Source organism: Cricetulus griseus, chromosome 5 (genome assembly GCF_003668045.3).
Source record: "Cricetulus griseus strain 17A/GY chromosome 5, alternate assembly CriGri-PICRH-1.0, whole genome shotgun sequence".
Lineage (NCBI taxonomy): Eukaryota > Metazoa > Chordata > Mammalia > Rodentia > Cricetidae > Cricetulus > Cricetulus griseus.
The window spans coordinates 117,762,689-117,784,182 of NC_048598.1; the positions used below are offsets into that span (position 1 = coordinate 117,762,689).

Genomic DNA, 21,494 nt, shown 5'->3' on the forward strand with positions numbered 1-21,494 from the left:
TAAACAGGTGGATCTCTGTGAGTTCGAGGCCAGCCTGGTCTACGGAGCAAGTGCCAGAATAGGCTCCAAAGCAACAGAGAAACCCTGTCTGGAAAAACAAACACAAAAACAACAACAACAAAAAAAATTGTCATGTAAAATTATCTTCAATCATCTCTTTAATGTTCTTTATTTTTTAAGAAACACACACGTGAAAACAAAACCAGTGTGATTGGCAGCCTGCATGATGGCCTGTGGCATTCATGCCCAGTGTGGATGGGACTTATGGCTCACATCTGAGACACACAATACACAGATTCAGCTCTGAGCTGCCGGCAGCTGTTGCCCTAGAGGCTTCCCACCCCCCATCCCAGCGGCCCACAGGTGCTCTGTTAGTTTGGCAGGGCCACCGTAGCAGCACACACACCTGGACACGCTTAGATGTAGCAGAGCCTCATTGTCCTCACAGCTCTGGGGGTGCTGGTAGGTTTGGCTTCTCTACTCCATGTCTTCACATGGTCTTTCGTCAGGGAGCACAAGGGATGAGGACCCAGAGGGACAGCTTCATTTTAACATCATGTCTTTAAAGGGTGCAGTCACATTCTCAGGGGCTAGGGGAGGGGAGAGCTTCCACACCTGAGATTTGGAAAGAGACAATCTGACCAAGCACACAGACACAGACCGACCTGGGAGAGGACGCATGGAGGGGCTGGCCAGCAAGCATGAGAGCGAGAGCTTGGAAGCTGCTCTTCAGTTCATCTCGCAAATGAGGTCAGAGTCCCCAGCTGCCAGCTTGCCTACAACCACAGGCGAAAGCTGAGCCAAAGATGGCTGACTGCACCAGGAAGCCCAAGCCACTGGAGCTACAAGGTATAAAGGGCCCAGAGCCCTAAGTTTAGGGACAAAGTTACTACACAGTACCCAATGCCTCCCAATAGCTGTTTTAATTCAGGTGCAAAGTATCTGACGAGTGGCAGATATTAAGAATATTTCTAACTGAAAGTGTTTCCAATGTCCTATGGCAAAACTTAGTCCAGAAAGGCCAACTGATCATGAAGGACAGACAGCACAGCTAACTTGGCTAGTGAAGGCTCAGAATCCAAGTCCAGGGTTTTTTTCCCCTGCACTGAACTGTCTCACATATTTTCCATTTGCATTTTTCATACAAAAATTGTGAATAAAAATTTAAAAATTAAAATAACGCTGCATTAACTGACATTTCAGTTTTTTGCTTTCCCTCAATGGGGCTATGCCAAAAGGAATGGAAAGTAGGTGGAAGCCAACAATTTATTCTGCAGATAGTCAACCCACCAATGTGGGCACACATACATACCCCAACACTCAGGAGCTGACTTGGGAAGATTTATATCATCTGTACCTAAATATTGCCGCCCTCCGAGGCAGGGTCTTGATGCATTGCTGGCGTTGGCCTTTGGGCAGGGATCCCTTTGACTCAGCTTCCTGGGTGCTAGGGTGACAGCTGTGTACATACCACTGACTCCATATTTTTGATTTCTTGTAGTGAAAAAAAAATACGTTTATAGGTATTTTGTCTGTGTGTATGTATATGCACCATGTACATGCCTGGTGTCCTCTGAGGCCAGAAGAGGGCATTGGATCCCCTGGGATTAGGGCTACAGCCAGTTGTGAGCTACCCTGTGGGTGCTGGGAATGGGTCCTCTAGTAGAGCAGCCAGGGCTCTTAACCACCATCCTTTAACATTTTCAGGTTATGACAGATGCAGCACTGCACAATACATCGGATTCAGACTCACAGAAAGCTCTGGGTAATAAAATAGTACAGCCTTTGAATCTCAGTAAGAACATTACAAAAATGAATGGCATTTATGCTTCCTCTTGGGAGTTCAAGGGACAGAAAGAAGTGTGGGATGGCTCTCGTTCTCATGTTTATGCTAAGCATCCACTATACACATATGAGGATGCGTGTCATGGATGAAATGATGTAATTCATAGATCCTTTAGAAACTAACAAAGCAGTGGTACAGGAAGAGCAAAATATAGTATTTTAGCAAATTTTATTAGAGAGGATGGGTTTCTAGAAAGAGAAGCTCTGTGTGTGGCAGCGGGGCAAGTAGTTCAGAATGGCTGGGACGGGCAGGGGTGTGCTGGGCCAGAGATGAGCAACAGCAGTACCCAGTACAGACCTTTATCTACTTTGGCAGTGCAGGGGACGGACCCCCAAGGCCTTCTGCCTGGAGGCATTGATCTCCATGGCAACCCTTGGGTTTGGAGACAGTGATTCACTATTAGTCCAGGCTGGTTTTGAACTCCTGAACGCTGGGAACACCAGCATGCCAGGCACCAACTCTACTGGCTTTGTTGTTGGGTTTTTGTTTTGAGACAGGGTCTGCTATATTGGCCTGGCTGCCCTAGAATTCTCTACTTGTGCAGATCGGGATGGCCCTGAATTCAGTCCTGCCAGCCCCTGATTCCCAAGTACTTGGATTAAAGACATGAACCACCACATCTGGCCTGAGAAATGACATGTTTACTTATATCATTAATTTGTTATCTTAATTAATTATAAATTAATTTGTATGTCGGGCGGGGGGTGGAGGTAAAAGACGAGACTGAAAACAGCAGCCAGGTTTGGAGACAAGTACCTTTATGTGCTGTGCCGAGCCATCCCCAGTCTGTTTCTTTTTCTTCCACATTTAAGACAGGATCTCACGGGACCTTACTCCGTATCTCAGACTGGTATGGGATTAAGCCATGTAGCCCTGAACTCGAAGCAATTCTCCTGCTTCTACCACCTGAGTGCTGTGTATCCTGACCTGTGATGCTATGTGTGGTGGCTGGTGCTGGATGATTTGAAATTGTACTACATGGAGTCAACTGAAAATGAGGGAGAAGATGAAGGCAGGGCCCTGAAGAGGGAAGGACAAGCCAGCACTAGATGAGGAGCGTTGTAAGAGAGACTAGAAGGAACAGATGTGTGTGTGTGTGTGTGTGTGTGTGTGTGTGTGTGTGTGTGTGATTACCAAACTCACAACTCAACACCACTAATGCCATAAACATGTGTCTAATCTCGTTAGTGGGCTACCAAGAGAGGGGGATCCTTTCCCATCTCCCCTACTCAGGGAAGCACCTCTGACCAGACTATACTGTCATGACACACAAAAAGATGTGAAAGTAGGGAGGAGGATTTGTTGGCAAAAAGGGGTTCAGTAGCAATGGGGGGAAGGCGAGAGGAAGAACTGTGAATATGATCAAAATACATTATAAATACGTATGAAATTGTCAATTGCTATTTCTTAAGGCAAGAGGATCTTCATCTGTTTCTATTTTCCCCTTGTGCATTTCCTGTGCAGTCCTTGATCGAGTTACTCCTTAACTCCCTGTTGTACATTATTTTTTCAGAAGAAATTTAATTAAGTAACATATGCTAATTTAAGGAGACTTTACAATGTTATAAAACTGGCAATTTAATTTTTTTTGAGACGGGGTTTCTCTGTAGCTTTGGAGCCTGTCCTGACACTTGCTCTATAGACCAGGCTGGTCTTGAACTCAGAAATCTGCCTGCCTGTGCCTCCCAAATGCTGGGATTAAAGGAGTGCACCACCACCATCCAGCCTTATTATTATTATTATTATTATTATTATTATTATTATTATTATTTACATATGCTTACACACTGAACTGTAGGTTAGGACCTTTTGATCTAGTTATTGTGTTATTTTCCATGTGTGTCAAATTTTAGGCTGAGCATGTAAGTACTAGGCACTGGCTGACTACATCACGGGAGATCTGGGGTGGGCATAATGGATTCACAGCATTAACATACCACATGCTCCCAAACCACATGGGAACGATACACAGCTGAAAGGTGGAGGGAAAAACATTGTAGCTCTGGCTGGCTTGTAACTCACTGTGTAGATCAGGTTGACCTCCAACTCTGCCTGCTTCTGCCTCCCGGGCACTGGCATTAAAGGTGTGGCCACCATGCCTGGCACTTTTTCCTAATTCTATCTATGACTCTGTTGAATTTTAACACTAGAAGTCACCTTATCATATAGGAAATCTTTCTTTTTTCCCCCTTGAATGAGATATGGAAGCCAGAAAGTTACTTTAAACTGAACATAGCGATCACATTGCAGGATGGGTTATAGATTTGCAGCATTTTGGAGTGTAACCTCTTTTCTCAAAATGTCAAGATATTATTCAGCACTGCAGGGCAAATGGCTGCAGGTCATATAAATTTGAGACACGCTGCTTTACAGCCTGGAGGACAGGCTCTTCAGAGCCCTTGAGCCTTTGAGAGCTGGCACCGGAAGGCAGCATTCCTCAGACCCGTTGGAGGTGGAAGCCTGTATATTTTGAATACTTTGGGAAACATGGCCCTGATTTTACTAGCTGAGAGAGGGTGGGTGACCTGCCCAAGCTCACACAAACCACAAGCTGAGGTGAGAAGCAGCTTTCCCCTTCTAAACCGGGCCTTCTTTCTGGCACACCACATTGCTGGTATGTACCTTGCACTCTGTTCTAAACCCTCCGTGGAGAGCAGGACCCCACACTGACTCGCAGGTATTCTCACTTCTAAGACTCTGGGATTCTCTCTTTCAATGGGTGATCTCTCTGGAAGCCCTTCAGCTGTTCCTAGGTGGGGGCAGAGGGTGAGGGAGGAGCTCGGGGATGCTTCAGGATGCTTAAAAGAAAAGTGGATTTATGCGAGGTTAATTCCTGGAACAGATGCGAAACTGAGTACTTCATAGCCCATTCCTGCTGGGGCTCTTTCTGGAAGGGAAAAGAAAAGGGCAGGGCTGACCTACTCTTGATCGCACCAGGCTGTGGGGCTTTCGAAACTCCCACGACCAGGGCACAGGCCCTTTCCTGCCACTCCCTCTGCTTCCTACAAGCCAAGTGGAGAGAGGGCTGGGGCTGCTCCCCCACCCCTCCCCCCAAAAAAAACAGGCTGCCCGTCCTTTCTCTCTCTGACCTGACCATCTCAGAGACACTCGCATGCGGATGTGTGGCAGGCTCCAGACCTCCTTCACCCAGGGACACAGCTGTGTCCCCACCCTGGGCCACAAGGAAGCAGTTGCTTGTAAATGTGATCTAGAATCCTGATAACTCATCAATTTGGGGATAGAGAGAAATGAGAATTAGTTTAATTCCAAGTGCCCCCTGTGAGAGGCCTGTACACAGAAAATGCCAGGCTACTAATTAATAGTTGGGGATTTTATTTGTCTTCTTCAGATGAATTAAGGGCAACTGTAACATCTTGGCCATGTACTAACACTACGAGCACAGCAGAAACACACAGGTGCACAGGCGCGCACACACACAGAGTGTATGTTTTCTCCACTCCTCACAGCTGCTTGTACCTCGGAACTCAAGTGTCAGAACAGAGACCGGTTGCTATGAATCAAGCCGACTGAAGCTTGTTGCTCCCTTGGTTAACATGGAAATGCAAGGCTCCCTAAAGCCATGAGCAGTAAGGCCAGGACCCCTGAAAGAGTCAACAGCAGCGGGCAGGGGTGGGGGGGAGGAGTGCCCCCTTTTCAGACCAGGCATGACAGAGGGTTAGCCAGGAAAACGTCTGGTGCTCCACAGAAGGAAGTAGCAGGAGCAGCCTGGCCAGCCCTGGGTCACTTAAGGTATCTTCAGGAGTCACCTTTCAAAGACCAAGCCACTTGTTCAGCCACATTGTCTGGGTGATCAGGCAGCCTGGCTGTTGAAGGAGGGCTGGCTGGGAGGGATTATCAAGGGCAGGGAAACAAGTGGGCCCAGCCTGCCCCATTCTCAGCTGCTCCCTCATGGATTTGGGGCATGAGGTGAAGCTTAAGACGATGAAACTATAATCAAGGTCCCCTGAGCTCTCGGTAGACTAAAGCCATAGAAGTCCCCTGGAGCCTGACACCTTTCCAAACGGGCATAAAAGGAGGTCAAGCCCAGTGACAGCTGCCATGAGCCAAACGCAGTAGCTTGCTTGGCAATGTGAAACACTGTGGGGCAACCTTTTCTCTCAACTTAGAACAGAATGGAAAATCCTGTTGGATAAACCAATATCACATTTCATGTGCAGGACACACTAAATTAGCATTTTCAAGTAAACCTTTAAATTTCTATCAGAAACTGTTTTAAAATATACATTTTATTACTTTTAATTATGTGTGTGTGCACATACGTGCTGGTGCCCAAGTTGGCCAGAGGCATCACATCACCGAGGTGTGAGCTGTTAGGAGGTCTCTGATGTGGGTGTTGGGAACTTTACTCTGGTCCTCTGGAAGAGCAGTACATGTTCTTAACCTCTAAGCCATAGCTCCAGGCCTAAATAAGTGTTTGTTATAGAATGTGAGAGGGAAAAAAAGTGAAAAGTTTATTGCTGACACCAAAGGTTTTGTTTTATTTGGAAAGAAGGGTATTGCTGTGTAGGTCAGGCTGGCCTGGAGTTTGCTATGTATGTAGCCCAGGCTGGTAATCCTCCTATCTTATATTCCCAATGCTGAGATGACAGGCGCACTGCGACCAGCTTGTTCTATTCTTTAAAATACTAAATTTTGGGATAGATACTACACTTGTTTTGCTTTTTTTTTTTTTTTTTGTCTTTTGTTTTTGTGACAGGGCCTCCCCCTCAGGTTGCCCAAGATGACCTCAAATTCAGACTGTATAGTAGAGGATGACTGAATTCCTGGTTCCCTGCTGGGGTTACAGGTGTATGCTGCTAGCTCTAGCTATATTCCACATCTGAATAGAATCTACCCACTGAGGGTACATAATTCAAGAGTTACTATTACACAGAATAGTGTGACTACCACACAAGAATCAAATTTTAGGAAGCTTTCTTTATTCCAGAAATACACCCCAACCTTCCTTCCCCCAGTTAGCCTGGGAAACCACCAGTCTACTTTTACTCTCTGGGATCATCTCTCCTGTATATTTTGTTTGTCTTTTGACTAAGGGTCCATGTAGCCCAGGCTGGCCTCCTCTGAGTGCTGGGATGACAGGCATGTGTCACCACATGCAGGCTTGTGACTGGCTATACTCCATGTTTTCAAGGCATGCCCGGATTGTAATGTGGATCAGTGGGGCTCATTCTTTTTCATAGCTGTGTGTGTACTGTATTTTATTTTTTATTATCTGGCAGACATCAGGTTGCTTCCACATGTCGGCTCTTATGAGTAATGCTACCACACACCTTTGCACTCAAACATACCATCATTTATGGGGTGGCTGGGTTAATTGGTAACTGCATATTTAACTCTGAGGGATTGCCAACTTTTCCAAAGTGGCAACACCATTTTACAGTCTCATCGGCAGTGTGTGAAGATCCCAGTTTCTCTCCATCTTCACCCACACTTGTTATTACCTGGCTCTGATTACAGTCACCCTCGTGGGTGTGAAGTGGTTTTGATCTACATTCTCCTAATGACACATCTTTTCTGGGTGGCTATTGGCCATCTGCACATGTTCTTTAAAGGGATGTCTCTGAAAACCCTTCGTTCATTTCTAAAATTGCATGTCCTTTTATTGTTGAGTTGGAAGAATTCTAAATACATTCTGGATAAAGTCTCTTGTCATACATATGATTGGCCGTTGTTTCCTCCTGCTCTGTAACTTGCTTTGTGTGTGCTTTGGTGCAGTATATGCATACATGCATGCAGGTTTGTGTGGCCCATGTGCACAGAGGCAACAGGAGGACATTGGGTGTCTTGCTCTATCATGCTCCACCTTGTTCCCTTGAGACAGGGTCTCTCACTGAACCTGGAGCTAGATTGGTGTGCCGTAAGCCCCAGTGATCCTTCTGTCACTGGCTCCCCTCACAAGCGCTGAATTTGAGCTTGGGTCCTCGTGCTTATGTAGTGAATGCTCTATGGACTGAACCATCTCCCCTGCCTCCCCCTTTTGGTCTTGATATTATCTTCTGAAGCACACAGTGCAAAATTTTTTTTTATTGCATTGTTTCATGTGTTTTATGGGGCTGTATTAAAGAAACTGCTGCTTAGTCAAATTCATAAAAATGTACTCCTATATATTCTAGGAATTTTAGCTTTAATTCTTGTTTTCTGTCAGCTTGGGGGCTCATTTCTATGCACAGCACGAGCTAGGATTCAACTTTCTTCTGCAAGTGGACAGCCCACTGTCCCAGGACCATTTGTGTTTACATTAACACCTCTCCACTGTACAGTTACGGTAGTTTGGCTAACAATCAATGGCATCATGTAGGGTCCATTTCTGGACATTTAATTCTAGTCTACTAAGTTATCCAATGTCACACCTATTACTGCACACTTTCTGTATTTGCTACTTTAAAATCCTGTTTAAAATTCCAATGCAGGACTGTTGAGTAAGCTTCTGTTTTGGGTTTATCATTAGTTATCAAGCCCCATTACTACTCTTTTTTGGAGAATCTCAGTGAGGACCCGCGCTCAAGAAAGCTTTTCTTCAAATAAAGCAGGGGTCGTTAGAAACCTCTCTGAGTTCCTACAGCAGCCACACTGTGAGCAGACCCGAGGACACTTGTGAACAGTTTCTAAGGTGGCAAAATGAAGCTCATAATGCAGGCCCGAAGAGTGCAACCGTATAACCTCTCCTCTGCTGCAGGACACTCAAGAGCAACCTGCACACACTATGGAAATGGACGAGCCATGTCACTGTTATAACGTACCAGGAATATGGTATTATTTCAACTAGGAAACACCTACAGTTGGCCTTTCCCCTCCATAGCTCATTTTCCCTTCTAACTCTGCCAGGAAGATGGAGACTCTCAAGTATTTCTGAAACCTCCAGGTAACAGGTGCCCCAGTCCCATGTGCTGGTCAGCATGGTGACAACGAAGGGTCAAGAAATGTGTCTGTCACAAAACTGGTGACAGAGAGGTGATGAACTCTTCCCAGGGAGGAGACGTCGGAGCTGTTAGGTGTGTGTCAGCATCCCTTCTCGTTCTTTTTCAAGAAAAGACTTGGGCTTGCTGAGGGAGGTGATGGGCCCATCTAAATGACTGTTCTCTGGTCTTTGCTGACAGGAAGATGTGGGCAAGCGTGCCAGCTGGCTGTACTCCTGAGGAAGCTTTCTGCAGGCAGGCAGACTGAGTCTGCCTTCTGCCCTAGCCTCCTCTTTCCCAGGAACAGGGATACACTGTCAGTGAAAATGGCAGCATCTCTAACCAAAACTCTGGAAGACATCACTTTAGGGCTCCTGCTTCCTGCAAGGGCTAGGAAGAGCCAGTGACTGGACTTCTGTCTCTGGCTTCTGAACATGGGAGAAAAGGAACAATCCCACCTTAGGCTGCCTGAGTTTCTGTCCCCCTCAGGTAATACTCCACAATGACTACACAGTGACTATACCTTTCCCTTCCTCTGTCCCCTACACCATAGCAGAGTGCCAAGCTCCTGACTTCAACTAAGGCCCTGTTGAGTTTCCTTTGCAATCAGAAGTGCTGTTCCTCCACAGGCGGTTAGGTGTGGGGCACACAGCCAACCTGCTCAGGATCATGGATACAGAAAGCCTTCTCTGCTAAGACTGTTAAAGTCAGGCTCCTTCCAAATGAGGGCAGGTTAAACGGTTGGATTAGAGATGGCTCAGGTGTTAGGAGCACTGGCTGCTCATACAGAGGACTGGCGTTCAATTCCTAGCACCTACACAGTGGCTCACAACCATCTGTAACTCTAGTCCCAGGGGATCCAATGCCTCCTCCCCAACCCCATGCTGTGTTTTTTGAGACAAGGTTCTTGGCTGTCCTGGACCTTGCTCTATAGACCAGGATGGACTTAAACTCACCGAGATCCACCTGCCTCTGCCTCCTGAGTGCCAGGACTAAGCTTGCACCTCCACCACCTGGCACATTCTAAGTTCTTTAAGAACTTAGACAGGGTTATTGATAGTGTTAGTAATTGAGCTGAGCTACACAGGGCTGAATTTAAGTAAATGTAGAAAAGGTAAAGGCTAAGACAGCTTTGGCTCTGTTCTGAGACCACTACAAAAAATAGAAATATAAACTGCTCTGCTCTAGAACAGTAGTTCTCAACCTATGGGTCGCAAGCCCTTTGACAAACCTCTATCTCCAAAAATATTTACATTATGATCTATAACAGTAGCAAAATTATAGCCATGAAGTAGCAACAAAAACATGGTTAGGGGCCACCACAACATGAAGAACTGCATTAAAGGGTCATAGCACTAGGAAGGTTGAGAACCATTGGTCTAGAACCTTGCTCATGATGCTCGATGCTAGTCACAGCTCTGAGAGCAGAGTGCAACCTGCAGCTTATGTAGTATGCAATCTGAGAGACATCCAAAGAATTCCTGGAAAGTTCAAAATTAACACACACATACACACACACCCCTTCAGTGTTCAGAAGAAAATCTCATCTTGGTGATAAAACTTGAAAGGGCTCTAAGGAAGTAGAAGAGAAAACAAGTTGAAGGATAATGGATCTCAAACAGACTGAACCTCGCTGTGACTTTGCTCCTTACAGTGAGGTCCTTGGTGTGTGTGGCCTGTGGTGGAAGGTCCTCATTAGGAAACAGTGATGGAACAAGCAGGTTCATGGTAGAGTCTGGAATGCAGTTCAGAGGTCATTACCTAGAGTACTGATCAGTGGTTATTTTATAGGGAATAGTTTTATAGTGCTACAAGAGCTGGGACATCTAATTTTGAAGTCTGTTTAATAATAAAATATATTGTTTATGAATTTTCCTTTAGATTTTGTCTGAGATTTTTCACTTTACTTCAAGCCAGAAAAATAAAATTATTTTCCACAAGCAAAATTATGTATGTAAGAATGTATTATTTATTTTAAATCTCATATTTCAAGTATTGCCAGGGATTCAAGAAACACAGAGTCTAATTCTACCTTCAGTTATGGTGTTACTGAAGAGACAATCCACCCAAGAACCAAGCAGCGATAAGAGATGACAAAATATAAAGAACTGTTAAACTTGATATATAAACTGTTATGTCTCAAGGGACTGAAAGCTGACAAGATAAATGCAAATTTACAGTATGGCTTACTGGAGGCAGAAAAGTTTAACTGGGTCCCTCAGGGTTGGGGAGGGTTTGCATATGTACACAAGCATGCAAACATTAGCAAAATAAACAAAGGAAGAAACGTGACATCCACTCATTCATATCCTCAGCAGAATTTCTTAAAACTCCTGCTCTGTTCTGGATGCTATGCTGGGGCTTCAGACTGGACCCAATTTCCTCCTTCTGGAGATTGGAAAAGCATCCAAATAATCCATGAAGTCTGAGTGTGAGAATGGCCATCAGAGCTCTGCCACAGCAGAGTCAGATCAGGGCTGGGCAGAAGGGAAGCTGCACAAGCCACAAAGGGAGAGAGGTGGGGGTGGCAAAAGGAGGACATGGTAGCAAGAGGGCAGAAACTATGTGAATACAGGACCAGAGAACACAAAGGTCATATATGTGGAGAGAGAACTTCTGTCACCTGCTTCCAAACCATGTGGGTGCAGCAGGAAGAGAGACCAAGTACCTGAGCCCCTGCCTAAGTGCACAACTAGCCCAAAGAGAGGCTGTGTTTAGGATGGTCTAGGACACATGCAACCCACACTGTCCTCTAGGTAGTCATTATCCTGCCCCTGGACCATGTGACTGCAAAGACTCACTACTGGCTTTGTTCGGTGGTGGCGCCGTCTTTACCGACATGCACTGTAAGAGTTTTCCTGCACGTACATTGTGTCGGAGTTGGCAAATAAAACACATTTCTGGGCTAGCTGGCTGAGAGTACTATTACTTCATTCAGTGAACTCCACATAAACCGTGCTAAGTAGTTACTTTGGAATAAGAATAGGAAAAAAAAATAGGAAAAAGCTTGGTCCTCCTATAGATTTTTAAATTTTTTTATTGATGGGGAGTTAAAGCCAGAGCCTCATGCATGATAGGCAATGAAAACTCCAATCTATATCATGTTTCCTTTTTGTTCTGGCTAATACAACACTCGGGAACAAGTTTTACATCAACTATGTTTATTTGACCTCTGATTTAAATTTTTTTTAATTTCCTCATTTCTTAGATGTGAGTTTCCCTTCATGTTTCATTCTTTTGTTTTATCAATATTTTATATTATATTTTGAGACTTTATGCTAGAGGTGGAGTTTCTGTTGTACCTGCTAAGTTATAACCTCACCTGAAAGCAGCAGCCAGCAATGTATCATGTGGCAACTTCGACTCCCTCCCACACTTAGTCTACACTAGCACCCAGCTGGCATATGACGGGAAGGCAGTGGCCACAGTGGGTGTCTGCTGATGATGAGAAAATGGTGCTCAATACCAGGTGGAGCCATGAGTCCCCCAGTGCTGTTATCCTGCAAATTGTACTGGGCAACACCATTGATAGTTTTAAATCAGATATTATAGTATGGAATTTTCAGAAAGCTGTTCTTAGAAATAAGACTCTCAACCTTTATTTATTACTTGCTCATTCTTCTTATTACTAACTATAGTGCACATATTTTTAGTGCTATCTATAGGTGCACATATTTATCCCTTCTTGCTATCTGGTCAGACACGTGGTCAGAGGAACAGGCTAACAAAGAGTACTGCTTCACTGTTTGGTCAGGTAGCCAGTTTTCATGAGCCTGGCTCCCAAGAAGACTGTCTCTTCTCCATGTTTATATACAATACCTTCCCTTCATAGGAGGGGCTTCTCTCCTTTTGTGTGTGTATTCATGTGTGTGACTACAAGCATTCCATCTTGTTTGAGCAAGATTCTCTTTGTTGTGGGCTGATGCACACACCAGGCTCAATAGCTCTCTGAGCTTTTGTACAGCTCCGTTTCCACTGCTCCTCTTGTTGTAGAAGCATGGGGACTGCGTACGTACACCGCTGTGCCTGGCTTTCCACGGGTTCTGGGGATTAGAACTGAGGTCCTCATGCTTGCACAGGAAGTGTTTCACCCACTGAGGTACCTCCCTAGACCTTGTGGTGTCTCCCTTCTTAATGACCAAAAGCCTACCATGGACGACAAGTCAGACCCTCTGCATAAAGAAGGGACAGGTATTTGCACACACACACAACAGAAGTAAAGATGGCCAGATACAAAAGACCAGAGGAGAATCTTCAAAGAGCAGCAGTTTTGAAAATTTCCTATAACATCTGCTTAAAACTATGAAAGGTTCACTATCCAATATAGTTTTCAGTTCTATTACAAAAAAAAAATATAAAAACTTATCAAACTTCAAAACATCTACATTCGGGCTTGTCATCTATTTGAATTTCCACGGCAAATTACAAGTAAATACAAAGGGGGAGCAGATAAAAACCCTCTAGCATATTTCAGTGTCAAAATTCAAAAGAGCAAACCTTCTACTTGCTACCAAGAGACGAATCAATCAAAGAACTGCAGTGACTCACAACCAGCTGACTTGTCTCATCATCCGAGAGCCAGGTTGGCTTTCCTACTCACACCCTCATTTGTGCTGGAGTCACAGGTTATACCTTACTGATATGGCTAAAGGAATGCTTTACCCACTCAACCTGCTCTTCTCTGGCATCAGGTAACTGAATTATCTGAATTAGGTAGAGTGCAGAGAGCCCTTGCTAGCTATGCAGCTGACTGGGATAGCCATGCTCACAAGTTGAGAACAGAAATCCAGGTGACGGTTGTTTGAGTCTAACTAGTGATGCTTTCCACTGAGGACTGGGGGGTACCTGACTCTCTTCTTTATAACCTAATTTGACAGAATAAAGGATAAATATCAACACCAATCATGTCAACAAGGCAATCCACTTCATCACCCTCCAAGCCCTGCAGTTAAATACCTACACCCCCTGGAAACCAGTTCCAACTCTGCAGATGAGGTAAGCACAGTTGTAAATATTCCATGAGTAGAGTTTGCTTTTTCCAAAGACAGGCATGGCTTAACATGCTATTTTCTTTCTGTAGAACTTTTAGGAACAATTATGTCCTAAGGACACATGGATGGTAAAAGCAAAGGTCTGTGGCTGTAACAAGCATCCCATTAAGACTAAGTAGCAAGGTGTGTGGGTTCCCTGGCTATGTGACTGGAGACTGGAATGCTAACAGGGAGCGACCTGTGGAGAGATTCCCAGGGCAAGGCAACAAGAATGAACTGGATCTTCTTCCACCCAAATTGAACAAGAGGTTACACAGGACCACACAACTTTGCTACAAAATGCAATGATGGGTACAAGTCTAAGGATCCAAGGTGCCAGGCATTTTTTTTCCAAGAGCAGCATGTGCTTCAGGAATACAGTCTGAGAACGAGGCCACTGGACCTCCCTTGTCTCTCTAACAAGGTAGTAATTGTTAACAGTTGAAGAAGCATCACTCTTCTCTTGGGATTTGGCCAGCTCCGCAAGAGACAGTATCAATTTTCAGATGTTATCTTTCCCAGTAGCTTATTTCTTAATCCACTTCAGAAAAAGAGTTCCTTGGCTTTCTTTCAGGCAGACCAATCCCCTTTGGGCGGGTTCTTAGAAGTACCCTCCCATCTTCTCCAAATTGAAAGCCAGGCTGCCTCCTCTGACTTCCAACCAGGTGGTTCAGCTGTACTTAAGTTTTGTTTCTCAACATAGAAAGAATAACTGCAACAGGAGACCTCAGGAGAAGGATGCAGAGTTTCAGTGGCTGGCGGCATGTACAGGCTGCATCCTTTTCCTTTTGTGTGGCTGCAGCCAGATCAGGCTAGCAAAATACGCTGCTGAAGTACCCCCGTGTGATGAGGCCTACCACGGAGGGCTACGACAGCAGCTTGGAGAGGGGTGCTATGAACCAAGTTAATATTTTTTGTTGATTACTGGTGCGGCACATTGATGAAAGTCTTACTACTGGTGCTTGTTCCAAGAATGTTCAGACCATGTTGGACACGGCATGAGAAGTCAGTGCAGCCTCATGAGGAAGAGGAAAAGGCTTGATAGGAGGAAGCGGATTAGACTTCCAGTTCCTAGAGAGGCACATAACAGTGCATGTTGCAGTCACTGGTCAGAGAACTAAGCAGTGCTGGTCAGGAGGCAGACAGGCTCCAGGGGAATCACTGATGTTTTGAGCAAAGAGAAGACCTGTCAAGGGCACCAGGCCAGTGTCTCTCTTCTGAATAATTTCCAGCGGGCTTTGGAAGCCTGGAGGTGTTTGTTGGACACTTGGGATTTGGTTCAGGAATGACTGGGCAGGTGGAACAGTTTGGATTGGTGTGGGGATAGTTTGATAAAGTTGTTGGGGACTGGCCGGCTTGCACAGAAGAGGCTTGTTTGTTCTATATTCAGGACTAAATAGCCCTGATGGAAGCAGACACTTCCCTAGTCTGTAGGGACCCCAAATAGCAGAACACTGAGAACATGGAAAATAACACAGAAGATACAGTTAACACAATGTATACATTTATATTATATTGGCAAAATAGACAGGTGCTAAGACAACATATACAGCAACATCTCTGTGTGAATTCAACACTAGCCTAGGGCAGCAGAGAGGGGTCTTAGATGGGCTTTCATTCTGACACCCTCAGCACAATTACCTTCAAGAGGACACCAGGAAATTCCTCAGCAAACTTATTCATCTTCTTCAGTCTAGCACATCTGCCTCTCTCGCGTACGTTAGGCAGGCTTTTGGGTCAGTCACAGCTGCTGATGCTGCTCATCAGTAAGTGTGGGTGCAGAGTCCTCCGCTCACCACCATTACACAGACTGCTACCGGAATGGGCTGTGGCCTCTGAGTCTTCTGCCTCCTCACTATGCAAGTTACCTCTGTGTTCAAGGAGGGCAGCCCACTGTGGATGGGCAATCTGAACCTAATTAAGTTTCTGCAGACACAGGCTGGTGGGCCTGCCTGGTGATGCTTCCCTGTAGCCATACTGCTGATTTGTGAGACCATGACTGACTCTGGGCCCATGTCGGTCACCCTTGGCATGCTGTCTCCCCACCTCAGCTGTCTCCAGAAGATGGTGAGCTGTGGAGTTTAGCAGGACAGTGTCTGCAGAATTCCAGGTGAGGAGATGAACTTTCTCAAGGCTGCACTGCTGGCACGCCTACATGGCCGAGCACTGACCACAAAGCACTGAGGGAGTTGGAGAGCGGCTTGAGGAAAGCGATACACCATGGCGGGTCCAAGGCTCACAGACCTGGAAACAGAGACGCCAGGACTCATTGGCAGGCCATCAGTTTGGTTTGGAGCTGGCTGTCACATTCACCCTTCCAGATGCCAGTGTACTGAAGGACATCTTGACCTTCTCGCTCAGTTTTCTATACTTTACAAGTTGTTCATCATGGGACAGGCTGCTTAGTGTCAGGGTTAAAGTGTCATTGGCTGAGTGGCACCAGAATTCCGGGTGTTTTTGGTAGATGACCAAGTCGTGGATTTGGTGTTCCTGTCTCTCTCCTCATTCCTTTCTGGAGAGAGTTTAAATGGGTTGGGAAAGATATTTGAAGCGTTCTGATCCAATGTAAATGAACCCTGTGGTGGGTAAACAACTTTCCTTTCTCCTTTGCTCTCCTGGGGTATTTTAATGAATAATGCTTCTCAAAGAAGTTTATAAATATTCCCCCAGAGGAAAGAAGATTATTAAGCTCATAGGAGGTGTGCCATTAATGCCGAGTATGTGTGACCCAGCAAAGAAGAAAGGAATAATTACAGTCTTGAGGTTTCAGAGAATTTTCTGGTGAGTTTTGAAGGCTATGGCTGGAACATTAGTGAAGTGAGGACACAGCTTCACAAGACCAAGTCTGGCAACCCCTTAATTGCACAGGCTACCACAGGTGGTGTAGGATGGGGTCAAGCTTGTTTTGCTGCCAATTAACGGGCGTGTGCTTATTTAAAACTTGTAACAACCACAATTATCAACGTCACCGAAGCCTTTACAAAATATTTTTGTTCCCTTTCCACCTCATTATCCCGGTCCACAAACCACCTACACCTCTAGCCGAACAGCTTTCCCTGATGATGAATACCTGTTCCCTGTTGACACAAAAGCAATCGGATCTCAACAGTGTCACCTTTTCCCATACCCCTGGTGTATTTTACCTGTGAACCTTGGTTATGGCTTTAATGTTTTTGATTTGTCTCAAAGACCCTGCATTTTTTAAACAAAAGCTTCTAATAACAGCCCAGAAGGTTCTTACTGCTACAGCGCCACCTTCTGGGGGGCCAGGACAGCACAGAAGCTAGCTATGCACAGTTGAACTTTGACCCAGGTTTGAGTAGTCCTAATAAAGGCCCACTTGACTGCCTTTTTCTCTTTGTTAGTACTGGGGGATCTGACCCAGGACTTCGTGCATGCTAAGCATATGGTTCACCAGTGAGCTACGTGCCTGTACTGCATCGCTTTTCTTCATAGCTACTAAGTCCCTAGCTGTGGCACGAAGTCAGAAAGTGATAACGACAAAAATACGCTCTTATTCTTACTATTACCTTAAATTGTCCCTGACTTCACCGACTTTGATTTTCTCTGTCCTAGAACTGTAGCAAGGGCTCCAGACTGTGTGGGTAAGGGTTTGGATCTGGCGAAAATAACTTGGGGAGCTTCCAAAGATCCTGGAAAAATGAAGAAAAAAAAAATCCCCACTTAACACTGTATTTGATCTTGGCCCAAAGGACAAGAGGTAAAATCTCAAACTAGGCTTGGGAATCATTGTTCTCAGATGTTGCCACCCCACCTCCTGCCAAGCAGCAACTCCATGCCTCTCTTCTGCTTCCCAACAGTACAGGAGTGGGCATCCCCTCAAAATCTTACCCTCCACCCCTCGCCAGAAGAATGCTCCGGGAGTCTTAATAACAGGCATAGAAAGGGGGGAATGGAAGGAAAAGAAGAGGGCACCAGACACTAGGGCCATCACCCCAGGAGCATTGCTTGTTTCATTCTAAACTTCATGTGTTCAGACCCACAGAGGAGCTCCAACAACGGCATAACGTATGAGGAATAATCTGACAATGAAAACAGGTCATTCCACGGGCAGCTGCCAGGCAAGCAAGTCACTTGGAAGTGAAAGTGACTTCTAGGTCCTGAGGGTGTTAGCCCCTCTGGATTTACTTTACATTAAAGTAAGTTCATTTCTCTTGTCTCAAGTCAGCAGGGGAGTGGGTAGGCACAGTCACACTGAGATGATTCTGTGCTGTCCCCATGAAAAGATCATGGAGCTACTGTACATTTCACTAGGACTGGAGACAAGGGGCATTTAACAGGACAATGCTTCTTTCTTTCTGTAAATGACATCCATCAATGATTTTCAAGAGAGCAAGGTCCCATCCATAACGGAAGACCAGTAGGAACTTAAGAATAAGGGTGTAGGGCCAGAGGCTGTATTCCAGGTAGGATGCTTTACAGCTGGTAAGGAGTGGGCCGGGTCAGGGCAGAGGGTGTGGCTGCAGATCCCTATAGTAACTGTAGCACTGTGGTTATCCTAATTTGCCTTCTTTGCTGTTCTAGTTCACCATTAGCACTTCAGAGCTCAAGAAGGAGCACCATGGTTATAAAGAAGGAGAGCCACTGAGTTTGGCTCGGGGCCAAGGGCCCTCACTCCAGCTTCCTTCTCAAGTTTCCAAATCTGCTGACTCTCCCCCTTCCTTTCATTGCAAATTGAGAATGTAAGGCTTGAGGTAGGGAAGTTAAGAAAGATAACATTCAGGCAGCATTCCTTCCAGACCCTCGGCTAGGAGAGTTGCTATTTTACCTGATGTGCATAAAAGAAAGAATCCAATTAGCCCACCAGTGGTAAAGGGATCAGCTGTTTTACAACTCAGAGCTACCTGCAAAGTCGCACATCTTAAAGTGGAGTCAGCCAGATGAAAGAGAAGGGTTAAAGGCCAGGAAACAGACATGAGCTATATTTATGGGCCTGTTACTGTACAAGACAGGGGTTAAAGGTATTTGGAAGACAGCTGAGGATAGTAAAATGGCATCGCTGTGTTCTCTTTCTCTGTCCCCCTCCCTTTCTCCCCCACTCCCTTCTTCTGGGCTTAAGGAAAACTGCTGCTAGTGGCAGCCCTGTATCCTTCGCACAGAGCACCCCTCTGAAACTCTAGAAGAGCTTTCAAATCCAGCTCTGTAGAAATCACAAGCTGCATTGCTGAGACACTGCCAGGCAGGGCAAGTTACTCACTACCAGTTGCCAATGCCACGTGTGCTGGGAACTCACGGAAGTGTCAGCCCTTACTAGTTCCTGCACTTCAGTGTTTCCTTAGCATCGGGGAAGTCACAGATAATAAACCCAACAACATGCAGAGGCCTCGAGTCACGGGGTGACAACGCACTAAATATCTGGTGAGTGAACAAGGCAGGAGCAATCAATCATCTGGCCGTTACTTTAGGGTGAAAGCAGGGAAAATGGTTGATGGAGAATATAAATGCTTGACCTGTCCTTTAGGCTGACACAAATACAGTATGACTTTGGCAAAATCTAACTGATGGCATCAAGGGCCACCAAGCTGATGCAATCATGACCCAGCTGATCCTTCACGGTTCTAATTCCCTCAGCCAGAGAGTTCGAGACCAGCCTGGTCTACAAGAGCTAGTTCCAGGACAGGCTCCAAAGTCACAAAGAGACCCTGCCTCGAAAAACTAAGAGAATGCATAGGAAGTAGTCAGGGCTCCTAGGTCTTGCAAACTTCTCCATTTTAAGGCATGGGGAGAGGGAAGGGGCTCTAATTGCTGTGAACCAGAGACTTCAAACCTGTCCATGGTTCTCAGTCATCACTTCTTGCTATCACAGTTCCTGGTGCATGTTTTACTTCCCTAAGCACAGCTGCTGTGCTCTAAGAGCTGGGGATTGTTCTCAGCGCAGAGCACCTAGAACATGTGAGGTGTGGTACAATGTCCAGCATGAAACAGCAAACACCACCATGCTCTAGTATTTATGGGGAGGGCCACAAACGCAGAGGCAGCAAATATCTCCTGAATTCAGACTCTGATGCTGTGAAGGAGAACTAATTTTTTTTTTTTTCAAGACAAGGTTGCTCTGTGCTTTGGAGGCTATCCTGGAACTTGCTCTGTAGACCAGGCTGGCCTGGAACTCACAGAGATCCGCCTGTCTCTGCCTCCCAAGTGCAAGGCTTAAAGGCATGTGCCACCACCCCCTGGTGGAGAACTAATTTTTATGCTTCTATGCTGGATGTAGGAAGAGTCCTTCTGTACATACTGCTTCATTTAATTCTCAAAATAAAGCAGTGAGACATTTGGAACTGTCCTCATGATATGCCAAGCTTCTCAGGGAATCTGCTATCACTTTCAGGGGCACTGCCACTCCCTGTCATACGCTCTGTACTCTTCCTGAACTCCTCCAGGGCTTCTTGCGGCTGTCAGGATGACGACAAGTTCCCTCATGGCTATGACTGGCCCTGATATTTGACCACTTTTCTCTTGCCATCTCTGGCACATACCTTTCCCCAGCCATACTAACAAATGGAGTCTGTAGAAAAAGCACATACATGTGCATGGCACAGGGCCTCTGCATTCATTGCGTGTATTCCATGACACTTTAGATGTACTTCACAATCTGTTCATTCCTCTACACATAAAAAGACAGGGGCTCTCAGTTCTTACATTTACATATTTGACAATGAGGTTACTACAAAACACTCAACACACAGCTTTACATACAGCAAAGGCCTAGTCATGTTGTCTGTTGTCATTCCTCCATGTCCCTAGTACCAGAATCAATCACAGAATCTCCTGTAGCCACTCCCCATGCCTTTTCCATCACCTCGAGTCTCTCAGCATCCCAGGCAGAATGGAGACCACTTTGTTTGCCCTGTGTTGTGTGGAACTCAGGGGCCAAATGACCTGTTCCACAGTACATGGTCAGCAGTCAATGTTTGTTGATCTGAGTCAGAGTGACTTTCAGTTTTCTGATTAGTGCATGATTATGAATTATTATGCAAAAATTTCTCTGGCTTACTGCTACCCACTTCCATATATGCACTTACAATGAGGTGCTATGGGCCCTGCCAACAGACCTTTGGCATCTACACAACAAGACTTACATCAAAGTCCAGATCTCTAACTATGGATGAAGCATGTACAACTAATATGCTGAGTCTTAGTTTCCTCATGTGAGGAGAGGTAGGAGATGGATCTCATGAAGCTGTTGTGAGGTGAGGGCCGAGAGATCCACCATGCAGAAATACTGTGTGAATAGTGAAGTACCAGTCAAACACAGGGAGTGTGCACTTACCATTAAAACTCTGACAGTATTCTAAATGCAAGCATGTTGCATTTACCCCGCTGATTCAAAAAACAAAACAAAATACAACTCACTTACCCCAGGCTGTTGTATCATTCTAAAGAAAAAAATGTTAGCAAAATACCTATCTGCCAATGCTTTCAAAGCCTGGATTATTTGTTCTTTTAAGCTGATGTTCTTGACAAAGGCAAAGGAGAGAATTGTCAGATGCCACCTTCCTTGCTGCCCCACCCAGAGAAGAGCTGTTGGCCACTGACCTGCAGAGCTGGCGATGGGCATGAACGCTGCAGGGTTAAGGCTGCTCTGAAGTCCATTCAGCTGCCCTTCTGTGGAGGAGCCTCTGAAACACAAAGGAGCCTGGTGAGACCTGCAGGCAGGAAGGCGCTGATGGAGAGGCAAGGTCA

At 45.6% G+C, this 21,494-nt stretch overlaps 1 protein-coding gene across 20 annotated transcripts in view; it reads right to left on the reverse strand.

Annotated features, from left to right (window-relative positions):
• The window catches only part of Ttll5 (tubulin tyrosine ligase like 5), a 237,788-nt gene that overhangs the window by 10,354 nt on the left and 205,940 nt on the right, over window positions 1-21,494 (reverse strand). For 17 of the 20 annotated variants that reach the window (XM_027418555.2, XM_027418564.2, XM_027418563.2 and 14 more), the window contains 2 exons: window positions 21,348-21,430; window positions 17,324-17,446 (listed from right to left, as the gene is read on the reverse strand). In XM_027418555.2, the coding sequence (XP_027274356.1) occupies window positions 17,325-17,446; window positions 21,348-21,430 (205 nt within the window). In that variant the 3' untranslated portion in view covers window position 17,324. Of the gene's footprint in view, window positions 1-10,735; window positions 16,038-17,323; window positions 17,447-21,347; window positions 21,431-21,494 lie in introns of those variants that run through there. The other 3 variants (XM_035444819.1, XM_027418559.2, XM_027418558.2) reach the window with 3 other exon arrangements.